We start from the raw sequence: 26,143 nt of genomic DNA, 5'->3' as shown, positions 1-26,143 counted from the left end.
AGTAATATATTTACCAGTAGATGTTTATAATAGTGCCGATATATTAGTAGTAATATATTTACCAGTAGATGTTTATAATAGTGCCGATATATTAGCAGTAATATATTTACCAGTAGATGTTTATAATAGTGCCGATACATTAGCAGTAATATATTTACCAGTAGATGTTTATAATAGTGCCGATATATCCTCAGCTTAAACCCTGCTAGTGAGAGGTTACCCAACCTTCCATTATCATAAAGATGGATTCTAAATTAAAAAATTTGTTTTGAAAAAAAACTGAAGAACTTAATTTACTCGATCTTATCTTTAAAAATTTTACCATTATCATCATTACTGAGTTTCACCTATTTTGTTCGTTTTTAATATAAGCAATTTCCTCCTGGTCATGGTTCATCTCCTCAAACTCAATATCATAATCCAGGTTTGTGTTCTGCTGATACACCCTGTACAGTGGATATTAGTCATAGTTCATGTTCTGCTGATACACCCTGTACAGTGGATATTAATCATTGTTAATGTTCTGCTGATACATCCTGTACATTGGATATTAATCATAGTTAATGTTCTGCTGATACATCCTGTACAGTGGATATTAATCATAGTTCATGTTCTGCTGATACACCCTGTACGGTGGATATTAATCATAGTTCATGTTCTGCTAATACACCCTGTACAGTGGACATTAATCATAGGTCATGCTCTGCTGATACACCCTGTACAGTGGATATCAATCATAGTTCATGTTATGCTGATACACCCTGTACAGTGGATATTAATCATAGTTAATTTTCTGCTGATAAACCTTGTACAGTGGATATTAATCATAGTTAATGTTCTGCTGATACACCCTGTACACTGTACAGTGGATATTAATCATAGTTCATGTTATGCTGATACACCCTGTACAGTGGATATTAATCATAGTTCATGTTCTGCGGATACACCCTGTACTGTGGATATTAATCATAGTTCATGTTCTGCTGATACACCCCGTACAGTGGATATTAATCATAGCTATAGATTATTTTATCTATAGAAAGGCATGAATGATTATCAACAGTACTGTTAAAAGCTGTGTCTGACCAAGAAGGAATGAGATATCTATGATTGTACTTTAAATAATTGCATAGGTTTAAGTGTTGTTTCTCTAAAGTAGAAAACGATATATCTTTCACATGTTATTGATCAGGTTTGAAGGGTACCGTTGTAAATCAGAATCCCTATTTAATGATTCCTAAAGAAGAACAGATGGATTTCAGCATGTGGGTGCATTTAAAGTGTGTAAAATTTGGTTTCCTTAAGTAAGGTAAAAACATGTTTTGTTATACATTAATAAATATCTTAAAATTTAAGTTTGAGATCACAGTTTAACTGTCTAGTTGGACATAGTTAATTATCCTTTTTAAACATGGATTGTTAAGCTTCCAAGAGTCTCCACAAAAGTCAAAGAAGTTTAATATTTTTTAAATTGTATTTTCTTAAAGTTTGATTTTAATTACATAATGCAAAGACTTGACTTTGCAGAAGATTTAAGCATAAACTTTTTTACAAAGCGAAAGATTTATTTTAGAAGATTTTGAAACTTAATAAAATTCAATTTCTGAAATAAATAAAAACAGAATAGCTAAAATCGTTCAGAAGACCATTTTTTTAGATTTCATTTCGTTTATTATAACGGTGTTTTCCGGGGTTTTGAAAAAGAATAGCGGGAAAATCACCAAAAAGAGTTTTAAAAACACATCAAAACACAGAAATGTTTTCTTTATTTTCAGTAAATTTCATGAAATTTCTAGCGGAAAAATTAACAAAATTAAAATTCACAGTTTTTGTCGTTCTTGATTTTCAAAAGCTTGCTGATAATATTTTCCAACCCTAAACGTAATCCATTAAACCTACTACTCTCTTGAAAAACATATTATGTTCTTATTCTAACTCGCAACAAGGAATGTGTGACATCAAAGCATGGATTTAAAACGTCATTTACTATGTTTATCATATATATTCAAAAAGACTTTTATATGCTTTTAATAACCCAAAAAAGACATCTTCAAATCGAAAGTTTATCTACAAAAAATCTTACAAAAAAGAAAATGAAACATTTTAAATGTTTTGATTTTAATTGCGCGTGAAAAATTGTAATATCTATTTCACTACTGCAGGGTGTCCCACGAAACAACATTGAAAGATGATTTTAAGACCGTCAGTTTTGTGCTATTTGTTAAGCAAAACCAAATTTGCCTAAATCTGATCAAAATTCCTTATATCTCTGGTCGGTACTATATTTAAGCACAAAAAAGGCAGACCACATTTTATCAATGCCAAGATTAGTTTCATGGTCATTGTTTTAAAGACAATTTTCATGGTCGTCTCTTTGTAGTAAATGCCCTACTCCATAAAAGTCTCTCAGACCCGTATCAATCCAGGTATAACTCAATCCCTCTCGTTGGTCTATAAGGCATAATCAGTTCAATATCACTTCACTATTAATGCCAACACGAACACGGTCTCTAAACCATAAACTATCAATGTCAACACGGACACGTTCTCTAAACCATAAACTATCACTGTCAACGCGGACACGATATCTAAACTATAATTATCAATTTCAACACAGACACGATCTCTGAACCTAGAACTATCAATGTCAACACGGACGCCATCTCTGAACCATAATTATCAATGTCAACACGGACACCATCTATGAACCATAATTATCAATGTCAACACAGACACAATCTCTAAACCATAAATTATCACTGTCAACACAGACATGATCTCTAAACCATGAACTTCAATGTCAACATGGACACGATCTCTAAACGTACCATGAACTATCAATGCCAATATGGACATAATCTCTAAAACATGAACTATCAATGTCAACACGGACATGATTTAACGAAACAATGCCCAATCTGTGTCTATCTTTTAAGAAGTGATTTCAGGGCGTTTCTCGTTTGCTAAACAAGGAACAGTTACTTCGCTCACCGTAATCAACCCAGAGATTATTCCAACTAAATGTATTTGGGGTTCTATTTTACAAGTTTAAGATAATCGACGTAATTACAAGTTTTACGTCGATATATATACAATTTGATTAAGCTAATCATGTTACGTAGTTATTTACAGGGCAGTTAAGATAAATCATGATATGGATTTTACGAAGCTAATTACAAACGTAGATAATTAATAATGTAGAACGTAGTTCAGGTTTACAGATATAGTGTTACAACGATATTCATTACATCTTCACTGTCATGCTTCTTGGAATACCGTGTAACTGTAGTTAACATTTTTGTTTTTCACATCAATTTTATTTTTATCAAAATTACTCAAAACTCCAATAATTGATAAATAAATTCATTAATTATTAGTTCCTTAAATATTTCTTTTAAAAGTCGTCATTTATTTTCGTGAGATTTGCCGCGTTCTTCTGCGCGCCCTTACCTCGTGAGAAAGGTGATATCAGCTGATGATTCAAGGAAGGAATGATCATAAGTGAACGATCCAAAGAGAAAAGGACATTTGTGATTGTCAAATGGAAAAGAGCTGAACCTCATGGGACAAGTAATTGTCGTGACCAGAACCTAAACAGAACAACATCTACCTAATCAGGGTTTTAGTTTGAATTAAAAACTGCTTACATACATGAAGACGACTTTCGATTTCAATTTTTGATTTCTACCCAGATTTCCAGCAGCGTGGATCACATAGACCTGGAACAAAAACAAGCATTCAAAAAACAGATTCTCTTTGTTTGCCTGTAAACTTTCAAAAAAATGTTAGAAATCAAAAATTAATAAGAAAAGTCGTCTTCATTGTATTCATATAAACGCTAACTACTGAAAATTAATTTTCTATTTTTTATTTAATTTTCCTCTAAAATGCCTTTTTATTGCAGCATTGTACACTGTGAGGACCTAAAGTTGCAAAACAATTTTATAAATTTTGCAGTTTACAACATGTTTTGAATCGTCAAATAAAGAAAGGGATTATCTAATCTTTATATCTTTGCAACATGATGTAGAGGGGGGGGGAGGGACACTATTACCCCCGACTGCTCTCTGATATTTCTACAAAATCAAGATGTTCTTATAATATCAAAGCTTTACATTATCACGTTATAAAGATATATGGATATAGGGTTTTAGACAAGTATTTAATTCTATTAGTTGAAACCTCATGCTACGCAAGTATTGTAAAGGCTATTTCTGTCTCAATATACTGCTTAAGTCGATATGTTGACAATATTGAAGCAGAAAGTACAAAACAAGTATTGATTATTCATGCTTGTAAAGCATAAAGAAATGTATTATTTGATTTATTATACATTGACTGTTTTTTTTTACAAAGAAACCTTGGAATAAAACTCAATGTTGAATATGTAATAAGGGCCAATAAACATCATTGTTTCAGTACTGCACTGTACAGTCCACATAATCAAGGTCTTTAAGAACTGCACAATGCATACTGCATAACAAACAATTCTTTATTAAAGGGACTGTCAATGAAATTTCAAGTGAAAGATGGCAATAAGCCTATTCACAAGAGTACCCTTAAAAGGTTCGTCTGATAAAATATTAAATAGATATAAATGTTTATAATCTGAGAAATTGATTATTTTTAATTGTGGATTCTCTACAACAGATATTTGCGCATTTCTACTACAGAAAAAAATATAGGAATTTTCAGAATTAAACACTTTTAAACCTAGATAAACGATAAGTTCCACCACACTATCAGAATTGGTAACTTGAGAATACGCTTACAGTCCCTTTGAAGTGACTGTAAGCGTATTCTCAATTACATGATAGTCCCTTTAAAGGGACTGTAAGCGTATTTTCTTTATCTGATCAACGTTAAAGAAAATTGATACTGTTCTAATTGATGTTGTTGTATCAGAAAGGTTTGATTCTAGCAATTTCCATTTTTACCTCTGCTACATAAATATACAAGTCACTTTTATAGAGGAACCACAATAAGCGATAATCAATTTTGACATAGAAAAACAAAGACATCTTAATAATTTAGCTCAGGTGAGTACCATAGTGAATTGTCCACACCCCGCTTCAACTGGAGGGACAAATTATAGCGACTATCCCTAAAAATTCCAATCTTTCAGTTTTGAAAGTTGATTTGCAAACATTGAACCTGAGAATAGAAAACTGTCCTTTTTTTGCCTCTATTTATTTGAATTCCAGCAACATATTCTCCTAACATCTTAGGTTCCTATAACATTTACTAGATCAGTATTGATTCTTTTTTAAAGTCGTTGGTCAGGTTTAGTTTAGACTAAGACTAAGGACTAAGATATATGCCTTACAAGTTAGTGCCAAGAACTATAGTTCAGGATACAAGTCAGGGTTCAGGACTAGATCAGGATACAAATCAGTGTCAAGGATACAAGTCAGGGTTCAGGACTAGATCAGGATACAAATCAGTGTCAAGGATACAAGTCAGGGTTCAGGACTAGATCAGGATACAAATCAGTGTCAAGGATACAAGTCAGGGTTCAGGACTAGATCAAGATACAAATCAGTGTCAAGGATACAAGTCAGTGTCAAGAACTTGGTCGGAATACAAGTTAGTGCCAAGATTTAGGTCAGGATAAAATCAGGGTTCAGGACTAGATCAGGATACAAATCAGTGTCCAGGATACAAGTCAGGGTTCAAGACTAGATCAAGATACAAATCAGTGTCAAGGATACAAATCAGGGTCAAGGATTATATCAGGATACAAATCAGTGTCCAGGATACAAGTCAGGGTTCAGGACTAGATCAGGTTACAAATCACTGTCCAGGATACAAGTCAGGGTTCAGGACTAGATCAAGATACAAATCAGTGTCAAGGATACAAGTCAGGGTCAAGGACTAGGTCAGAATACAAGTCAGGGTTAAGAAATAGGTCAGGATACAAGTCAGGGTCAAGGACTAGGTCAGGATACAAGTCAGCGTCAAGGACTAGGTCAGGATACAAGTCAGTGTCAATGACTAGGTCAGGATACAAGTCAGGGTCAAGGATTAGGTCAGGATACAAGTCAGGTTCAAGGACTAGGTCAGAATACATTTCAATGTCAAGGACTAGGTCATGAATACAATTCAGGTTCAAGGACTAGGTCAGGATACAAGTCAGGGTCAAGGACTAGGTCAGGATACAAGTCAGTGTCAAGGATTAAGTCAAGATACATCTCAATGTCAAGGACTAGGTCATGATACAAGTCAGGGTCAAGGACTAGGTCAGGATACATCTCAATGTCAAGGAATAGGTCAAAATACAAGTCAGGGTTCAGGACTAGGTCAGGATACATTTCCATGTCAAGAACAAGGTCATGATACAAGTCAGGGTCAAGGACTAGGTCAGCAGAAAATATCAGTTATTGATATTACTTCAAAAGCCCAGCTTCAAAATCAGGTCTAGATCCAGATACCTGAATATGCCTAATATGATGCATCTCGATATCAGGACGCCATAGATGCTTCAGAAAGGAGAGTTCTACACCCTGATTTGAAATATATCATCAGTCAAATCCCAAAAAATACATAATTAAGCTTAGTCATAAACTTAACTTGTCTCATCCCTACATACCTTTTCAACCTAATGGTGTAAATCTTTGATATTTCAAACTCAGATTATTTTATCTAACAGAATTTACAGTTTGAAATATCTGAGGTTGCAAAGATACAGAAAAAAATACAATTTAGAGTTTGTGGCAAAGACTCAACTCCTTTGTATATAATTATTATTTATACCTGTAGGTCTTCTATAGTTGCATTCAGATTAGCTATTCTACCATCCTCCCACCGTACACCCAGATACATGGAGAGAGTTATACTTGACTCTTTAGCATCCACCTATAGAGTTATGTATGAACCAGTTCAATAATGCACAGATAACGCAGGAACTGAGTTTAAACCCGGATTATTATCTGAGTATTTAAAGTAGGGGTTGGAGAACATACAGGCAGTCCCGCGCATAACATCTAGTGTTTATATACTTTTTATATTCGGCAATTTTTTTATCATCTTACAGTAATTTCTAAATACTAGATTTCACAAACCTTAAAAATTTCTATAACATGTGGTTCTAAAACTATCTGAACAAGATTGCTGCCAAAATTTGGTGGAGGAAGATCCATCTTGTTGTAGTTCTTGTCAATGCAGAACCCATGGGAGCACTGGGTCCAATTCAACCTTACAAATATCTCTATGTAGTGGTTTCTGTAAAACCGGTTTTAAGAAAGCTCCAGATCATTAGCTTGAAGCCTGATCACGGGTCGTAGTACATTTGAATTTCAGAGCCTTGTCGACCTTTCCGGTCCCAGTTTGTACTGTACCGCACGGACATTGAGTTAATGAGGCAGACAATCAACAGGACTAGCCTGTGCAACAAGGTTGACGCGGTCAGACTTTATGCTACATTACATGTTGAATTTACTTTTACGAAAGTGGCATCGGTTCGTGTAATTTAAATCAGTTTTAATGAAATAGCTGTAAAGAGAGCATCAGCTGAATATTTACTGTAAAAACCAGTTTAACAGAACTAGCTCAGATGGCTTTAGCTTAGGCATGCAGGAAAACCGGTTTATTGAAAATTCAGGTGTGCATTCGCTGAAGCCTGATTTAATACTGGTTTTGTAGAAAGCTCTACTAGCATCTTCTGAAACTGGTTATACAACACTATTGCTTGAAAAGCATCAGTGCGCCTGTTGTCAAACCGGCTTTGTGGCTAGCTCTAAAAAAGTCAGCTGAAGCCTGATGTAAAACCGGTTTTGTAAGAGGCTCAAATAGCATCATCTGAAGCTTGCTGTTAATCTTTGTAACGAGACAAGAATCAAAATTTATGTTTCTTTCTCCGGATAAACAAGAAAAGTTCAATTAATTGATATGAAGATGAACCTGTTTCTGAGTAATATATATCAAATCAAAACAGACCATGGATTAGAGGATATGTAGATTTCAAAACATCAACAAGTTTATAATTTACCGGGATGAGGCAGATCGTTCCTCCTCGTCCCTCCTCTCTTCCTCATCCTCCTCTTCCTGCTGATTCAAGAGTCTAGAGTACAATCCATTTATCCCGTCCTCTCCTCTTCTCCATTCTCCATCAGGGTTGTTCCTTCTCTTCAATTCATTGCTATCATTTTTTAATTATCCCAGCAGGGTTGCCAACTACAAAGTTAAGAAAACACCAGGGTTGGCAACCCTGATCTCCATGCTTACTTGACTTTATCTCCAGTTCTAAGTTTTTCAATTTTTATTCAGTACAATGAAAATCAACATTTAATTTTAATATCACAATAAAATTCTTAAATTTAGATTTTTCCTAAAAAATGTCAAGGAAATGTCAGAAAGAGTGCATAATATTGACTGAACAAAAGAAATGCAGGATGCTAAACATTACTTGAATAGCTTAGTTTGATGATGATCAGGTTTGAGCCTGGCAGCTCCAGTATTATGAAGGATCAGGAGAAGGATGGAAGAGAGAAGCATATCTTCTAACCTTCAACCAAACCTTGTTTCTCCATACTTATACTTTCATTAAACAGTTGTCTGAAACCAATGACAATATTAAAGGGATTGTAAACGTATTTTCATTATAAAGTTGTCTGAAGCCAATGACAATATATTAAAGGGACTGTAAACGTATTTTCATGAGACCTGATAAAAATGGAGTTGCATATTCGATTCACAACGGTATCCTTTCAACCTGAGTTTGATCATGGATAAATTATGAAAATAGATCTAAATCTATTTAGATCTAAATTATGATTTCTCTCAAAAAGTGACTTGCGGATTTAGGTAGCAGAGACAATGAAGGAAATTTTCAATATATCTACCTTATTGCTTCTCATACAAAGTTTTAAAAACACCCCAGCAATCTTAATTATGACCCTTCTTTGACACAAATCTTAAAGCTATTCAAAATTAGCTTTCTGCACATTATTTTCTTTTTAAAGAAAAAAAAACAGTTTATTTTCTAAGTTTAGAAAGCATAAAGCGAAATAAATGTGTTTTTGTGAAAAAACTCGTGGTGTAAAAATTGCTAGCTCTAAAGGTGAGTTTTCTATAAGGTTCAATTTTTTACCGTGGCGCAAAAATTTTCAATCCCCCCCCCACCCCAGTAAAAATATAGCACCTGGCATAATTTAAAGTTTTCAATATATTTTTGCCTTTTGCCCAGCTATTTTCTACACCCCTTAGTGATTCCAGACTCCAGTGAGAACCATTTTTTTTTCGACGTCGCATTCACTGTGCACTTCTTAAATATTAGGTCTTTTAGATTTATCAAATTAAAAAAAAAAATCTGATCATTTTATGTTTTTACTTAATCAAATATTGGCTAATTCACATTGAGAAAGAATCTAATGTGTACAATGTAACTCCCATGGTCAGATTTAGAGATAGAACCTTCAAAACATCCATAAATTTTCTTACAATCATGATAAACAGACTTGTTAATTTGTTTATTAAATGGTTCTACTGGGTCTCTAATATTTTTTACAAAATCATTACAGAATTGTGAAAATTTGTGTCTTTTTTAGGATTAAAAATAGGAAAATAATTTTATCTTTGCTTCTCATTCAAAATCCCATAGAAAGATACATATATTGCTGATCGAAATGGTTTATCATGACTTCAAGATAATTTACAAACGTTTTGAAAGTTCTACAACTGCTAGCTGACCATGGGAGAAGCTGAAATGTGCTTTTTTTTTACATATTTCTATTTGCGTATTAAGCTATATAACCTAAAAATCAAGTCAATTTTTGCTCAACGCATACTTTTTAATTGTATGCTTCCCCTTCGTCAATGTTTTGGACATTTTATAGAAAAAAAGGCTAAAATATGAATAATACACTAGATATATCAGAAAAGCGTTTTTGACATGAGCGTGTCAAATAAAAGAGTTTTCCTTTTATGGAACATTTTTTTCAATATTTTTTTTAATCTTTGGAGATATTTTCTCCGAAATATAAAGTTTAGCTGACGTAAAAATGTTGAAGATAGATCTAAACACTTTTTAGTTATTCTAAAAACTTTTTAGATTGTTCTAATACAATTTAAAATTGTTCTAAAAACTTTTAAGATTGAACTAAAAATATGGTTTTAAAGCTTAAATGTGAGACGATTATATCAGAACTTTCGATTTATTTGTGCCTATCAATTTTTTAGTTCAATCGCAAATGATCAAATGCATGGCGAACCGACACAAATTCTGTTAGAATCGGCTCACATTAAAAAAGTTGTTACACTAATCATAAAAGTTTAAAGAACAATCTAAAAAATTTTTGTAATAACTTTAAGAATTAACTATCTAATACAACATTACCCTAACTTTCTATGAGAAAGAAATCTCAAAGATTTATAGAAATATCGAAAAAAATGTTCGAAAAAGAAAAACCTTTATTCTTTGACATGCTTTTCTTATAGTGTTAAGAACTAAAAGTTTTAGATTGGTTGTTCAAATTGTTCAATTTTAAACACCTAACTCTAAATTTCACATTAGTTTATTGTTAAATGATCCTTTTTTAATGTGTTAAGGTTTTTAATGTGGCCGCTTAAAAAATATTTCCAGAACCTAGGAGGGGGCGAGGGGTATTACCCCAAGGTTATGGAGGGGGGTATAACCCCCAGATTCTGGGTGGGGGGGGGGTTAATTTTTTCTTATATCCCTAGCTATTCATATTTAATAAAATTAACGTCAATGAACCGCCCCCAACCCTCATTCCCTATTTATTATATAAGGATAGTGCATATAGCATTAACTAATGAACGAAAAGTAACATTTAATAAATTGATATCAATAATGTTAACATAATTAATTTTAAAAGTTGTTTCATTGATAATCATGTATTCAGTACTATAAACATAGTATTTCATTCTGCAAGGAAATACAATTTGAAATTTTAAACTCTAAAATTACTCCAGCAGTGTTTTTAATTTACTGAAAGGAACTGAGTCTTTGTCAGAAATTCAAATTTTCAAATCCCTATATCTCTGCAACCCAATGTTGTAGGCCGCCTTAGAAATTTCAAACTATGAAATTTGTTGAATCACATAAATATCAAAGGTGTACACCCTTAACTTGCAAAGATATTTGGATTAGAAGATTTATGTTTGGGACAAAGATTCTATTCCTGTACTTAACCTAAATATAGTTTTATCCTACCCGTATAGTTTCATGGAAAGCATTAAAGTTTTTAAAAGGACCTAAGGTCAAATTTAAAGAATTTAAGCCGCGGCTTAAATTTAAGTCGGGGCTCAAATCTGGTTGGTTCCACTTAAAATTGTGACTCTCTATTTATAGAGTAGCATATCTGATTCACAACTGTGCTTTTAAGCTTTCCTGATTGAAAATGAGATATTTATCACCTTCTTTTTTCAATCACGGTTTCTTTCTCAGAAACAATAGAGGAAGATGTCAGAATTAAATACTTTACAAGATAAAGGTTTATAATATTATAGTTCCTTTAATCATATTTAAAGATTAGTTCCTTTAATCCTATTTAAAGATTTGTCCCTTTAATCCTATTTAAAGATTTGTCCCTTTAATCAAATTTAAAGATTTCTCCCTTTAATCATATTTAAAGATTAGTCCCTTTAATCATATTTAAAGATTTGTCCCTTTAATCATATTTAAAGATTAGTCCCTTTAATCATATTTAAAGATTTGTCCCTTTAATCATATTTAAAGATTTGTCCCTTTCCTTTAAACATATTTAAAGATTAGTTCCTTTAATCATATTTCAAGATTTGTCCCTTTAATCCTATTTAAAGATTTGTCCCTTTAATCAAATTTAAAGATTTGTCCCTTTAATTATATTTAAAGATTAGTCTCTTTAATCATATTTAAAGATTGGTCCCTTTAATCATATTTAAAGATTAGTCCCTTTAATCATATTTAAAGATTAGTCCCTTTAATCATATTTAAAGATTTGTCCCTTTAATCATATTTAAAGATTAGTCCCTTTAATCATATTTAAAGATTAGTCCCTTTAATCATATTTAAAGATTTGTCCCTTTAAACATATTTAAAGATTAGTTCCTGTAATCATATTTAAAGATTAGTCCTGGGTTTATAATTTGATGGCATGAAACTAATTTGAAGATGTGGAACTGAGAGTATCGATTAGAACTCATCTATTATTTACTAAACTAGGGAAATCGTATAAAATCCGGTTTCCCTCAGATATACTAAAGTGTTTTAAAACCTGCAGAGGTGCAATTTAGGGGGGGGGCTGCCCAAGTACCGGGTTGACTTTTAATTTGCTAGAGCAAGTTGTACAGTACAAATACAGAGGGGACAGTACGCCAAATGAATGATCTCATGATAATTGTCTTAAAGCATTTTTGCAAAAAGTGAATATTTGCAAATTATATTTTTTCCATCTCATAATCTGAGTTCGTTTCCCCTATGTCCATTTGACAGCCCTAATTTTTATTTTGAATAATCTTTTTTGTTTGTTTATTTTCTTGTGATTTTTAGCAAACATTTTTTTTATTTTTTACCGATTTTGATTGTTATTATATCGTTCCCAGACCGAAATTTATTTTCAATAAATGTGGAACTAACATCTACCTACAGAGGTTTGGTCCATCACCATCACCGAATTTTAAATTGATTTCATTTAATAATTAAAATTTAAGTTCGCCGTCCGACAGAGATTAAAGAAGAATTTTGGTAAAAAGCACATTTAAAAAAATACTTGTTCCCAATGCCAAGAACTCACTTTGACATCTTGACATTGACATTTTTAATATTTTATTCTTATTGTATGTATTAGGTTTTTATAATTGCCAATTATGTTGTTTAAAACTAAATTAGCATAATTTGGTTTTATTTAGTTTTTTTTAGTCAAATTGTTGAATGTTATAATTTTGTTTCTTGAAAATTACGGAGATATTTTGACATTTAACATTTTTAGTTTATTTATGAACTACAGTAATAACCAGAAAACTGTAGAATAGGAAGACGACTTTGAAGCAATATAGAAGTAAATTTGATGTTGTTACAAAGTCAATAGCTTTACAGTAAATTATTAAATCACTTATTATTTAAAATGGCTGGCATGTAATTTCTGAGTTTTGGCAGGACTTTGCTCTAAACCATAAATAAATACAGTGATAGCCAGGAAACAATGGAAATAGAAGACGACATTACAGCAATACTTAATTTATGTGTATTTTATTTGTTTAAAAAACAAATCCTTTAACTAGACACTTATTATATCACTTATTTATTAATATGGGTCTGTGTACACTGCACAGTTGCTGTGCCTGATGTTCATTGCACTACTTTAAGCCAAAATTTGACTCTAAAAGTCGACTTCCTATTCTAGAGTTTTCTGGTTCTTACTGTATAAGTTTGAAAAAAAAATAAAACCGCATTTTGTAAATATCAGACTAGAAGTTTCTTGAATAAATTGTTGAAAGAACAGTAAGAACTAGAAAACAGGTCTTCTTCATTTTTTTCTTGATTACAAAATTTGATTCGCATGCAGTTGAAAAATTGCCTTGAACATTTTTAGAAATGTATCAGTGTGATTTAAAGGTCTCACGCTCTCAAGCAAAAATCTCTGAGAATTTTGCCAATTACTTTAAAACCAAAGCTAACAAGAAGTGCTTTATAGTACTAAAATGTACATATAAAGGGCTACAGAAAATCATAAGTGAGTTAGAGCGGTAAAATCTAAGTCCAAGGCGAAGCGATACTTCAAAGTCGACCCTGTCTTAAAAATCAATGATACTATTTATAAGAATCTATGTGGGATAGACATTATCATTTTGGTACCCGTGAATTTATATTGCAAAATGGACATCCCTTGACTCTAAAATAAAAGCGCTTAGTCCGGTCTCAACTGTCGATTTTCACAACTTTGCAGTGCAGTGCAGACTATTAGGTAATTCACGTATAGTCTTTTGATTGTACTCTATTTTTCATTGTTTAGTATAAAAATGATAAATACCTATAATTTTTATTTAAGTAAAACGTTTTTTAAAAAAATTATATTAGATTTTTTCCTCTAGATAAGATTCCAAGGAGGAATTTCAGCAAAAGCTTATTAAAATATTGGATTTTTTCTGCAATTACTTGTACTGTAGTGAAAAGAAAAATTTTCTTGTGTAACAGTTCTGTAAACGATGATTTAAAGGATTTCCCTAAAATAATACTTAACACAGATAATTAAGTAGATTTTATTGAGTCTTGTCTATTTTTTAATTCATGAATCTCCCCACACGGCATAAGTCACGTTGGTCTTTACAGAAAATCCTGTAAATAAATATAAATTATTTTTTTGGGCATTTCAGACGTCGTCTTTGCGTATGCTTTGAATTTTCATCCAACATGCAGTGATACCCATAAAGTATGAGACTTTACATGATAACCTCACAATCTGAGGGTAGAATGTGAACTTTTGTACATCATTATACATTTTTTTTAATTATGTGAAATGATCAGACATTGAAAGAGGCATTTGAGAAAAAAGTCGTCTTTAAAGTTTCATCCTTTGTGGGTAACCCTGTATAGTCAACTTTTCTTTTCCTTCTTGAAAGTTTTTATATTTTCCTTTAAACAATGTTTAAATAGAATTTATTGTTGAAGTGATAATAAACCCTTTGAGAGCCTTTAAATGGAAACTTATTTAATATCATATATGGTAAAAAAAAACTATAATTTGATTTTAAACAGAACGAAGATACGTTCTTTTATCCTTGTTTATCCTTTTAAAAATTGTATGTTCGAGAAGTTTGCTAACTAAAACTAAAAAACTAAAATATTTTTAAAACGATTGGTAAAAGTGTTTTGATACTTTGTTTTGGTTGGTATCTTTGTCCGGAGTAAACAAATTAGCATAATGTAATAGAGAAAATCAAATTCTTTTGGAATACCTTTAAACCCAAAACAAATCTGAAGACGATGCCCATAGCAAATATATCCCGTATTTATGAATAAAAAGACAGAATTTGCGTAATGCGCGCTTTGAAAATTACTAAGTGATTATTGCCGCTGAACATTCACAAAGAGAAGAATTTTATTGTCATCTTTAAATGAAATTACGCAATTACAGTTCTTATATACGTGGATTTAATGTTGTTAAAACTAATCACGTATTAAGGGAAATGGGTCTGTTTACACTGAACAGTTTATGTGTTTCTAATGTTCATTGGACTATTTAAAGTCATAATTTGAGTCTAACAATCGTCTTTATGAGGGTTGAATTGGGGAATCCCGCGTTCTTTGATAAAATTTGTCTTTAAACATTGTCATCTGAACAAACCACCCAAGTCTCATCCTTTCGGGTAACACTGAACTCTTCAAATAGTTTTTAATTAAAAATCTGTTTGGAATTTTTTCCAGTTTTCAGGTCGTTAAAAACCCTTTTAAATAAAAAATGTTTAGAGCAAAAAAGTCTTTTAACAATTTACCAAGGTCATAGAAAATTTTCTAAATGTCTTATTAAAAAAGATTTGATTTATTAAAGCCTCTCACTCCTTTCTTTGTGTCTTCAAAATTATAAAGATATATAATTAGAAATAGAAAATTTTCATCATAACCAATAATTTTTTCAATGCTAGATTTATTGGAGGGGGGGGGGGGGTTGAATAGCCCCCATTGAAAATTTGTAAAGTAGTTCATGCATCACGATTTCAAGAAGGAGGAGGAGAGGAGGAAACCTTATAGAAATGTAAAGCAAATATTAAAAATTAAAATGAACACTTACAAAAATAGCTACAAAAAATCTTCACGAAATTTTCAAAATAAAAGTTGCTAACGAAGTCCTTAACTAATATTTATTAAAATCAGTTTTTTAATTAAACTCTAAACATCTTCTAGAACTGCTCCAATAGAACTTTTAAAGATAGGTTTGAACGGATTATAAGGTACATATTTGAAATAATTTTATAACTTGCAAACTTATTTAAAATTAAATTCTTCCCGGGCAAAATGGCACCGTTTTTAAATTGTTTAAACAGATGATTGATATTGATTTGATATCTTTATAATAAAACAATACATTCGTATATATATGTTGCGTATAGCTGGCCAAACGACTGGACTGGACTGGACCGATTGGACTGAAATTTTTTATTAAAATTATTTTTTTTTCAAATTTTTTGTTTTCACGGGCAACGCCGGGCCCTTCAGCTAGTTTATTTATTATATATATATATATATATAGTTTATTATATATGTTTACTTAACTTGGCGATTTGCGGCCCTTTTCATTTAACAAATTTATCGCTGTAAAGTTACTCTGTAGCGCCATGTTTTTTCGTTATTGTAAAACTCAATTCTCCCGGCTTTATCAGTTTAAATCCGGTCAAACATTTTCAAAATTTCAAATGATTAGCCGATTTTGCACAATCGGTTCAGCCGTTTTGAAATTTTGTCAAACCAACTTTTTCCCACGGTTTTTACTTCTTTTTGTGAACGTTTTCTATTCACATAAAATGTTGATGTTTTTGCAAGAAAAATTGAATTGTTTTGGCAAAATCCTTGAAAATATTGGCAAACTTTTTGCAATTCAAATATTAATTAACCATGCGTGAATTGTGTGAGAATAATAGTTAAAGAAAGCTTCTTCATATCTTTAAACGAGGCGTGTTCATTAGGTTTTACTTAGATTTTTTTAGGTACTGTGACGTCTGAAATATGTAATCTTTACATGTGGATGAACACTTAAATCTTGAATGAAAAACTAAATGTAAAAAATACATAAAATGGCTTTTAAAATTATTACCCCTAGAAAGATTTAATCTACAAAAAAATTTTCTTGAATATTTGTATAGTTGTATTTTGAATAGTTTTGCAAAAACTTTTAGTCTTTCTTAAAAGTGGTCTGTCAGATTTCTTTACCTTCAAAACGGACTTAAAGGAGTTAAGATGTTTTCCAGATTTCAATTTTTATTTTAAATCGCAATTTCGTCGAAAATTCGATTGTATTACATCCGCCCAACGTTAAAACCGTCCTACGATATACTGTGCAGACCTACTCGCAGCAGCTCTGGTGTTGCCGTTGGTCCGATGAACTGTATAATGTCGGATAGACACTCCAAGGAAATATAAGTATAGTGTATCCGACCTAATGTTGTAGGCCAGTTCCACACTTCTGTAGAACTTGGATGCACCCTTTTGTAGGTCGGATACTTTTTGATGTTGATTGTTTAGGTAAGATGCTTTTTCAGGTAAGTTGTACAACTTTTGTTAGATCGGATGCACAGTATTAGTAGGTCGGATGCACAGTATTANATATTCCTAGATAACGGTTTTTGAACCCCCCTCCCCCTATCAATTTTGTACATGGATCTTAAATGTAAGATATGTGGCCGCAGCGCTCGGCCCCCTAGCCTGTCCCAGCCGCAGTGCTCGGTCCAGAAATTGTTTTAACTTAATCTAACCCAACATATCTGCAAACACTTTGTCAATGTCATAAATGTGTCCACTGCCGCGCTCGGCCCCGAGATCTGCAGTTCCTGCGTAGGCAGGATTAACAAAATAGAATGTACAGCTGTCGAGGTCCGAAGTATCGTAGGACGGAAATAACGTAGAACGGAAGTAACGTAGGACAGAAGTAACATTACCTAATAGTATATGCAGATAAACAAAAATATATCTTATTTAGGAATGTCTACAACATACAGGGTGTCCCACGAAACATGACAATAGCAAGAGACTTGAAAGTCGTCTTTGGTATTTGAATTTAATTGTGACATTTAGTCTTCTATCTACTTTAACATGTATGATTCTTGAAACAATTATCACATAATTGTCCTAGCCCTGCCATTTCCAAAAAGTGGTCTGCGTTTTTTTTGCTTTCAATATTACCGGAGATATAAAGAGTATGGTTCAGATTTCAATTTTGTCAAATAAAAGCAAAATTGTCGAAATCTGAACGAAATTCTTCATATCTCGGGCAATATTGAAAGCACAAAAAAGGCAGACCACATTTTGGAAATGGCAGGACAAGGGAAATTTTGTGATTATTATCTCTAGAAATCTACTACTAAAATTAGGTTGACAAATAAACGCAGCAAATTATATCAAAAATCAAGACGACATTCAAGTCGTCCTGCATACTGTCATGTTTCGTGGGACACCCTGTACTTGAATAAAATCGTTTGTGGATACATTAAGTAGGCTACTCATCTAATATCGGAAATTTAAAACAAAAAGTAGTCTCTTCATTTCCATGTTCATGTTGGCCCTCTGTACTAGACAAAACCAGCATATTATGCTTCCAGAAAATTTGATAAATTATTCAAATATTTGCAATATTGGAAAATAACGTGTACATTGTACGTTATAATTTGTTTGCAATTAATGCTGTGCAAAATAATTTATTGACTCAATTTTTGCGCTAAGATTATTTTAGTTTTTTTCAGTTCATAATCCTCATCTTTGCTTTTTGTTTAATTAACATTCAAAAAGAAAACTTTGGCACAATTTCTTGTTTTGTTGTTGCAAACTGTCCATTTCTGCAAATCCTAAGACATGTATACATTTTAGCAAATATAATTATGAATCATCTGGTTTAGTAAAAACCTCGACATATCCTCCGTCCGTAGTTTAGCTCCAGGTATACCACTCAACTGCCGTAATATTCTCTTTACCGGAGTAAAATACACCTCAAACCATCAGAAGCCGAGGACACTAAATATTCAATACAAGAGAATAAATGTATACAGAGTATCCAGTGTAAAGCTGAGAACACTGTAAATATTTAATACTAAGAGAATAAATGTATACAGAGTATCTAGTCAAAAGCTGAGAACACTGTAAATATTTAATACTAAGAGAATAAATGTATACAGATTATCTAGTCAAAAGCTGAGAACACTGTAAATATTTAATACTAAGAGAATAAATGTATACAGAGTATCTAGTCAAAAGCTGAGAACACTGTAGATATTCAATACTAAGAGAATAAATGTATAAAGAGTATCTAGTCAAAAGCTGAGAACACTGTAAATATTCAATACTAAGAGAATAAATGTATACAGAGTATCTAGTCAAAAGCTGAGAACACTGTAAATATTCAATACTAAGAGAATATAGCTATTCAGTGTACAATATTCTAAATCTGAGAACTCTGTAAATATTCATAATACTGAAAGTTAAATAACCGTAAACGAGTTCACCACGCCTTTAAGCGCGAAAAATAAGAAACAATTAAAAATTTACATAGTGTCCAGAGGCGTATACATGGGGAGGACTATGAGACCTCCCCCCCCCTTCCGGATCAGTGAAATCTAGTTCTTAGGATGTTTTCATGGAAAGTAAAAAATGTAAGCCCCCCTATATTGGGAACTTTTATGTTGGATATATTCATAATCATGATCTTGATATATAGAGTAGGGACTTTAAATTTGAGAATTTGTTGATTAATCTCTTCATTTGAGTAATTCTTTCAGAGGTCGAATTTTAAGAATTTGAGCCACGGTTCAAATATGGTTGGTTCCACTGAAAATTGTATTTAATATTTCAAAATTTAAGCCGACGCTCCATTGAAACTTGTTTTTTGGCGGATTTGAGCCGCGACTCAAATTCTTTGAATTTGTCATCAGGGTAGAATAAATCAAATAAATCTACATATTAACAAAAATGGAGATTAAACATTGAACATGATATTCACAATATAGTTGAGTTTCCAGCCCTGGAAAAATCCTGTATACGCCCAGCTGATCGTGTCAAATTCAATAGCACTATAGAATTTTGCTTTTTGCGTTCTGATACAGGGTGTCCCATTAAACATGGAAATTCAGGAACAATTTTGATATAGTCTTTGTAAATGATTCTGTGATTTAGTATGGTGATCTTCCCAGGAAAGGCTATAATCCGTCCAGCTGCTAGAGTTCAGAATTCGTTGGTTTTATTGCCTAAGCTGTGTTGTAAAATCCTTAATATTTTCATAATAAAATTAAAGAATAAATAAGTTGGATAACCATTAACATTTATTACAATAGATAATCAACGAAAATTTCTCTAAGCTTAATAAAATAAACTTAAGAAAAGTCAGTTTAATGAATACAAGGAAATAGTTGTAACAAAACATTCAAATTAAGAATGTCGGTTTCAGGTACAATTCTCTAGTTCTATTACGATCGGTGGTTTCGGCCAATTTCCGGTCGGGTGTTTCGGCCACATTTTACTTAGGTTTGAAATCAGCCGCGTGGATCTAGATCGTCCAAAGCTGCTTCGTCCAGTCTTCATTTTTAGTTTAAGCAAAGTTCATCATCTCACAGATTTCCTCGTTTTCCCCCTAAACCCCCAGATAGCTGACTAGTCTGATTTTCACTCTATGATCCCAGATATTTGTTTAGTCTGATTTTCATCCAATATGTTATTAGACTCTACTGGCTATTGTTTCTTCTTGTAGGAGTAGAACGTCCTAAAAAAATAAGAAAAATAGAATTTTTATATTGTAAATTAAAATTCGTTATTGTTATTTGAAAGAAAAATCTAATTAACTAATTTTTTTCAATTTTTAACTGAATTTCGACTAGATTCCAGAATATTCCAAATATATTCAGAACTCCAGATTTGTCCAACCCTATCTAGAATATTCTGGATATATTCTGAGTTATATCCAATTATATACAGATATATCTTGATATGTCCAGTTATATCAAGTTATTCCTAGTTTTATTTAAATTTAAATTAAGTTTTAATCCAGATTTATCCAGTTATATCTAGCTATACGACTTTACAAAGAAAAGAATAAAAAGATTAAAAGAGTAAAAGATATAATCATATAATCAAACATAAAGGATGTCAAAAAACGGCGCGAATTAAAAAGATGCTTACAAATGCCCGTTTTTCATAGGACCTATATCTCTTTAACACTCCATAAAGCTTTTTTTTTACTTTTTTTAAACATTACAAATACATCTATCATTTTTATTTCTAAAAGTTGTCAGTTCATCGTCGAAAATTACTAACAATCCACCACCAATTTATATTAAACATAGTGTAAACAATAAATATGTAACTTTCCTTATCCCTTCCTTTCCTTTCCTTTTCCTCTTATTTCTATCATTATATTTTTTAGAATTGGGGAAAAATATTCCCGCAGCCTCTACTTTTAGGGGTTTTTAAATTTTTTTTCCTGAAACACTTAATTTTGTATATTTTTGTTATATTTCATTAATAAATAATTTTTTACCTTACTTTTACTTTATACTCAGCTTAACAGATATAGTCTAGAATATGATAAAAAAAAAGAATTCAACAACAACTCAAACACCCAATATTCCACGATACGGTTTCATAATTTATTATACTTTATACAAACATGGAGAAGATAAAAAATTGAGATAATTGTTGACAGTGTGATAATACTCAGAAAATTCCCCGTCTTCTCATCGAAAGGGTTCGTTCCGAACTGCCTCCTCTCCGGGAACCTTTTCTCCACCCTAGCCTGGGTCTTAACCCTAGCTACCCCGGCTTATCAGGCCGACTCTCCTGCACCCCGCCTTCCAAAATAATGGTCGGCGTGGCTTGGGTTATATTTAAATTTTGTTTTGCTTGTTCGAATTATCACGTAAACACAACAAAAACCGTTATAATTCTAATGTCTGAACCAGGGCTGGAGGGGGGGCATGATACCCCTAGATAACTATGATCGCAGCGATCTTAAGATCCCATGAACCGCTGATCGTAAAAGATCAACCAAAATCAAAACATCATTACAATAGCTAGATATATTTCCTAATATTTACAATGATCAAGTGTTAAGGAAAAGTTGATGAAATGAAAGGATTGTATCAATGAAAAGATTGTATCAATGAAAGGTTCAGACTCTATAAAAGGTTGAGAGGTTAACATACAGGGTGAGTAAAAAAAAGTATGATTTGCGGCGCCTAGTGCAAAATTGTAATAAGAAAATTTGCAATTTTGAGTTCTGGTCTAATTTTTAAGGAAAAGTTATTTAAATTCTCTAGTTCCTTTCTTCTCAGTGTATTCTAGTATTAACCTTAAGAACCACTGAAAAAAAAATTTTCCGTAAAAATTAGACCAGAACTGAAAATTGCAAATTTTCAAATACAATTTTGCTAATTTTCTAATATTCTGTAATCAATCTTTTTAAAATTTTAGATTTCGATAGAAACAATATATTTACACAATTTTGTTGTTCTGAACTTTTGATTTTGAGAGAAAAAAAGATTCGCAGATTTTTTTCTTGGGGGCCATTAAAGAACCAAAACAAAAAATATTCAAAAAGTATACAGGAGAATTGAACAAAAAAGTGAACAATTTTGCACCAGGCGTCGCAAATCACACTTTTTTACTCAACCTCAATTTACTCAATTTAAAAGTTTTGTTCCCATCAACTGGACAGTAAATAAACAAATACTATCTGGCGTCAAGAAAATATAGGAGATGAAGATAATGTGATCCTTCTCTAATTTAAAGGGCATTAATGCATTTTCATTTATCAGAGATACTTTCAATTTTCTTGCTGGTGGTTCATTAATAAATTAGTTTCTTCACATCATTCATAAAACCAGACAATTAGACTTTCCTTGATTTCTATCTATCTCTTTCTTCAGTCTATATAGAAAAAACTATGGGGTATTATATGTTATCTATAACGAACCCAGTTTTAAAGATGAGAATATAGATTTATTAGTAAGTTAAAAGACGACCAAAAACTGTTGATAAAGAAGCTTAAACAGCGTTAAAACACTTCATACAAATAAGTATGATCAAAAAGTAAGATCAAATATTTAAACAAATTTCCTATGTAAATGACACAATAAGTAAAATTTCAACAGTAATTCCAACGACCATAAAAAACTTCACCCCCTTCCAGAACTAAATTTAGAAGTACACATCGTAATTACTAATGGAACATTAAGGGTAATAAAGTAAAAAAAAAGTATCAAAATCCAGAAATAAAGTTTGCACAGAAACTTTGTTAATAAAATATTAAATAGATTATCAAGTACAACAGGTGGCATCAGAGAAATGGACCAATTATACATGACGTCACAAGTGTACAATAAAACAAGGAAAACGAAATTTTCTCACATTAGTTGACATGTTTTCCAAGATTAGATAAAGAAGTGTAAAAACAGAAAATAAAGCACACAAAATTGAACTTATTTCCCTTTAAGATATGCACTTTATTATCACTATTATTAATAATTTTGTCGGACACATAACACTAGTGACACTTGTAACGTAAGAATACAGCTTTACTGAGAGTGCACAAATTCTACGTTGCCATCTATTGTACTTGATAATCTATTTTAGAAATATTAATTTTTTATATTATCATTTTCAAAGAACCTGAAATTCATGCATTGCTTCTCTACAATGTGTTACAAAGAATAAGGAACTAGTATACGAATTTTCGAGTCTTTTTATCCATTTACAGGGAGAGACAGGAAAGATATGAAATATTTAGAAAACAGGACGAGAAAATAAAATTAACTCTTATAATATCGAAATTAATTTATTGGTTACTGTAATGTTTGATTGTTCACACACGTTTTCCGTAGATTTCCTGGAATGTTAATTAAAAAGACGACATTTGAAGGAATCTGCGAGCAAATTTACAAATAATAAAGATTTAAGAATTCAATATAATAATGATAAAGCAATTGATTCTACATTTGATTTCCTCACAAATTACTTTTGAAAAATATTTTCCTTAACAACAAATTAGTTTACTATAGAATTTATATAATATTTTTCTTCCTGGATAAATGTAAAAAAACCGTTTCTTCCCTCTTCTAGTGAATTTTTACCAACAATTTTACTTAGAAATTACACACCCTGAAAACGTCCCATTGTTATCAAATTAATCCTAAATTTGTTCTCGACAATATGCATTCTTAGTTAAAATATGTTACCTAGCCGCTCTCTCCCTTTTAGAAATTATTAAGTTTTATTAATTTTTATGTAATTTCTTATATTATCATTGTCAATGAACCAGCTAGTTTCCTTCATCGCTCCTCTGTAGGATTAGGATACAAATTTCCGGGCCTTTTCATGGATTCTTTTAATTCAGAAGTAGTATTTTCCCACAAGACTTTTGTATCTAAATCCAGTTTTAGTTTTATAGACCAAATAAGTCTTTAAAACAAAATGATTTAAAAGGCGCAATTATAGACAGAGGCGCAACTAGGGGGGGGCGGCCGGGCGCGCGCCCTCCCCTAGCACCTGAGAGGGGGGGGCGCCGCCCCCCTGCAGAATTAAAAGAAAGAAAGAATGGCGAAAATCAGTATCACAGGAATAAGAAAACCAATTTAAATTCCTCTAAAATTCCGGACACTGATACAGAAGTTCCATGGTAAATCAAATAGCCAAGATAAAAGGTAAAGTTTTCGAGAAAATAATTTTGAAGATTATTTTGCCAATGGCTGCCTTAAAATGAGATATCATTATAATTCTTAGATTTTATTCCTCTTAATATCAAAAAAGGCTGGGATAAAAAAATTCGGGAAAAAAGGACCCCTCCCAAAATTCAAACTATTATGCTACCCAAATCTGAGATTTAATCTCCGAAAAAGGCTCCAAAAACCCATCAATCATGCACTTTTTTCCTAGGACACCCTGTAAATACATTATATGAGTTACATTATACATACCCGATTCACAACGGTACCCTCTAATCTTTTGCCTGAGTAACAATGAAAAGGGATATTTTTGTTTGTTTTTCAACTGAAATTTAATCATTTTCAATGATATATACAGCAGAGACAAGGAACGAAATTGATAGAATTTATCTATTTTCAAGGAACAAGACGTAGTCTTCTTATCGTTACTCAGATAAAAGGTAACATTGTGAATCCGACAAACCAATCTAAAAATGGAGGCTCCGTTAAGTATCGTTTACAGTCACGGACAGCCGTAGTTAGTACATTTTGGAATTTCCTAGCCGGGTAAACCTTTCCGGTTCCAGTTTGTACTGTACCTGACTCTTTGGACAGGACTAGCTGGTGCAACAAGGTTGACGCAGTCAGACTTTATGCTTCATATAGGTTCAATTTACTTTTACTAAAGGGGCAGAGGTGCGTGCAGACTGCAGTCTCTTTAATTGTTCACGAAAAATATAATTAAAGGGTTTTTAAAAAGGGGCTAAAATTAGTGTCTAAAATAATACCTCATAATGTGGCGGCAGCTCGGAGAAATGAATACTCTCGTAGGAGGGCGGAAGATCTTTCAGCCTTAACCTAGTTCCTCTCCGCCTCCGCCGCGTTCTAAGAATACTCTGCCGTTCCTCCGCCGGTATAGAATAGCAGTAGTAAAGGATCAGCAATACAATTCCTGGAAATAACATTTTTTTAAATCCATCAGGAGAATGCGGCCCAAAAGTTATGAAAGATTTTTTACCAAATTTCTATGTTTCTCGGCAATTTGTTACAAAAAATGTTCATTTTTTGCAATTGAGGGAAAAGAGTAAAAAAAGCCTTTGCATAGAAGCCCATCAAATAAAAAGAAAGTAGGATTTTTAATTTATTTACTGACCCAAAAGTTAATGCAATTTCCCTTATAGTATAATAAAAAATTCAACGTTGCAGAAATGGGTTATTATTTTATAATCAGGAAAACGAAAGTTTTTTTTACAAAGAAAAATTCAATAATGTAACGTATAACATTTAAAAAAATGTAATTCTGTAAATCAAAACGTTTCATAACTTTTCTCTGAATACTGAATTGATTAGTCTAACGTTAGATATGTCTTATGAAAATTTTGTTCATAAAACGTTAGACTATGAGGGCTGAGTTTTAATTTCAAAAGCGTAACAATAATTCTGTCAATCAAAACATTTCAAAACGTCTCTAATATATCAATGTAAGAGATTCGACTGATGATTATAAGAGCAAAGACTTATGGATTTTCATTTCAAGTTTAAAGAAAATGAGCTTATGCCAAAAACTCTAATTTTCATTTAATATATCTTTGCAACCCGATGTCGTAGACCATTAATATTGAAATATACAAGGTTTAAACCATTGGGTTAGAAAGATATAAGGATTAGTAAATTTGAAAAAAAAACTTAGTTCCTTTCTAAAGTGTAAACGAGTTTTTTTGTAACATGCTATTATTGAAAATTCAAATCTTATAAATGTTTCTTGCCATTGATTTGCCATTGTTTGATGGAACCCACTAAAACTCTGAAAAAG

General features: G+C 31.9%; 2 protein-coding genes across 4 annotated transcripts in view; both read right to left on the bottom strand.

Moving 5' to 3' along the window:
- The window catches only part of LOC111707295 (gamma-aminobutyric acid receptor subunit rho-2), a 22,105-nt gene extending 13,515 nt beyond the window's left edge, over positions 1-8,590 (bottom strand). The window contains exons 1-9 of the mRNA XM_023480375.1: positions 8,405-8,590; positions 7,988-8,137; positions 7,062-7,194; positions 6,754-6,855; positions 6,432-6,503; positions 5,155-5,232; positions 3,451-3,590; positions 348-446; positions 159-249 (exon numbers count right to left, since the gene is read on the bottom strand). Coding sequence (XP_023336143.1) covers positions 159-249; positions 348-446; positions 3,451-3,590; positions 5,155-5,232; positions 6,432-6,503; positions 6,754-6,855; positions 7,062-7,194; positions 7,988-8,137; positions 8,405-8,493 — 954 coding nt within the window. The 5' untranslated portion in view covers positions 8,494-8,590. The remainder of the gene's footprint in view (positions 1-158; positions 250-347; positions 447-3,450; positions 3,591-5,154; positions 5,233-6,431; positions 6,504-6,753; positions 6,856-7,061; positions 7,195-7,987; positions 8,138-8,404) is intronic.
- An 11,351-nt stretch (positions 8,591-19,941) lies between these two features.
- The window catches only part of LOC111707305 (uncharacterized), a 9,036-nt gene continuing 2,834 nt past the window's right edge, over positions 19,942-26,143 (bottom strand). For 2 of the 3 annotated variants that reach the window (XM_023480386.1, XM_023480387.1), the window contains exons 4-5: positions 25,119-25,282; positions 19,942-20,396 (exon numbers count right to left, since the gene is read on the bottom strand). In XM_023480386.1, coding sequence (XP_023336154.1) covers positions 20,352-20,396; positions 25,119-25,282 — 209 coding nt within the window. In that variant the 3' untranslated portion in view covers positions 19,942-20,351. Of the gene's footprint in view, positions 20,397-21,265; positions 21,481-25,118; positions 25,283-26,143 lie in introns of those variants that run through there. The other variant, XM_023480388.1, reaches the window with a different exon arrangement.

This window comes from Eurytemora carolleeae, unplaced genomic scaffold (genome assembly GCF_000591075.1).
Source record: "Eurytemora carolleeae unplaced genomic scaffold, Eaff_2.0 scaffold517, whole genome shotgun sequence".
Lineage (NCBI taxonomy): Eukaryota > Metazoa > Arthropoda > Copepoda > Calanoida > Temoridae > Eurytemora > Eurytemora carolleeae.
Note: the sequence above shows the minus strand (reverse complement) of the source record. Positions and strands in the feature narration are given on the sequence as shown.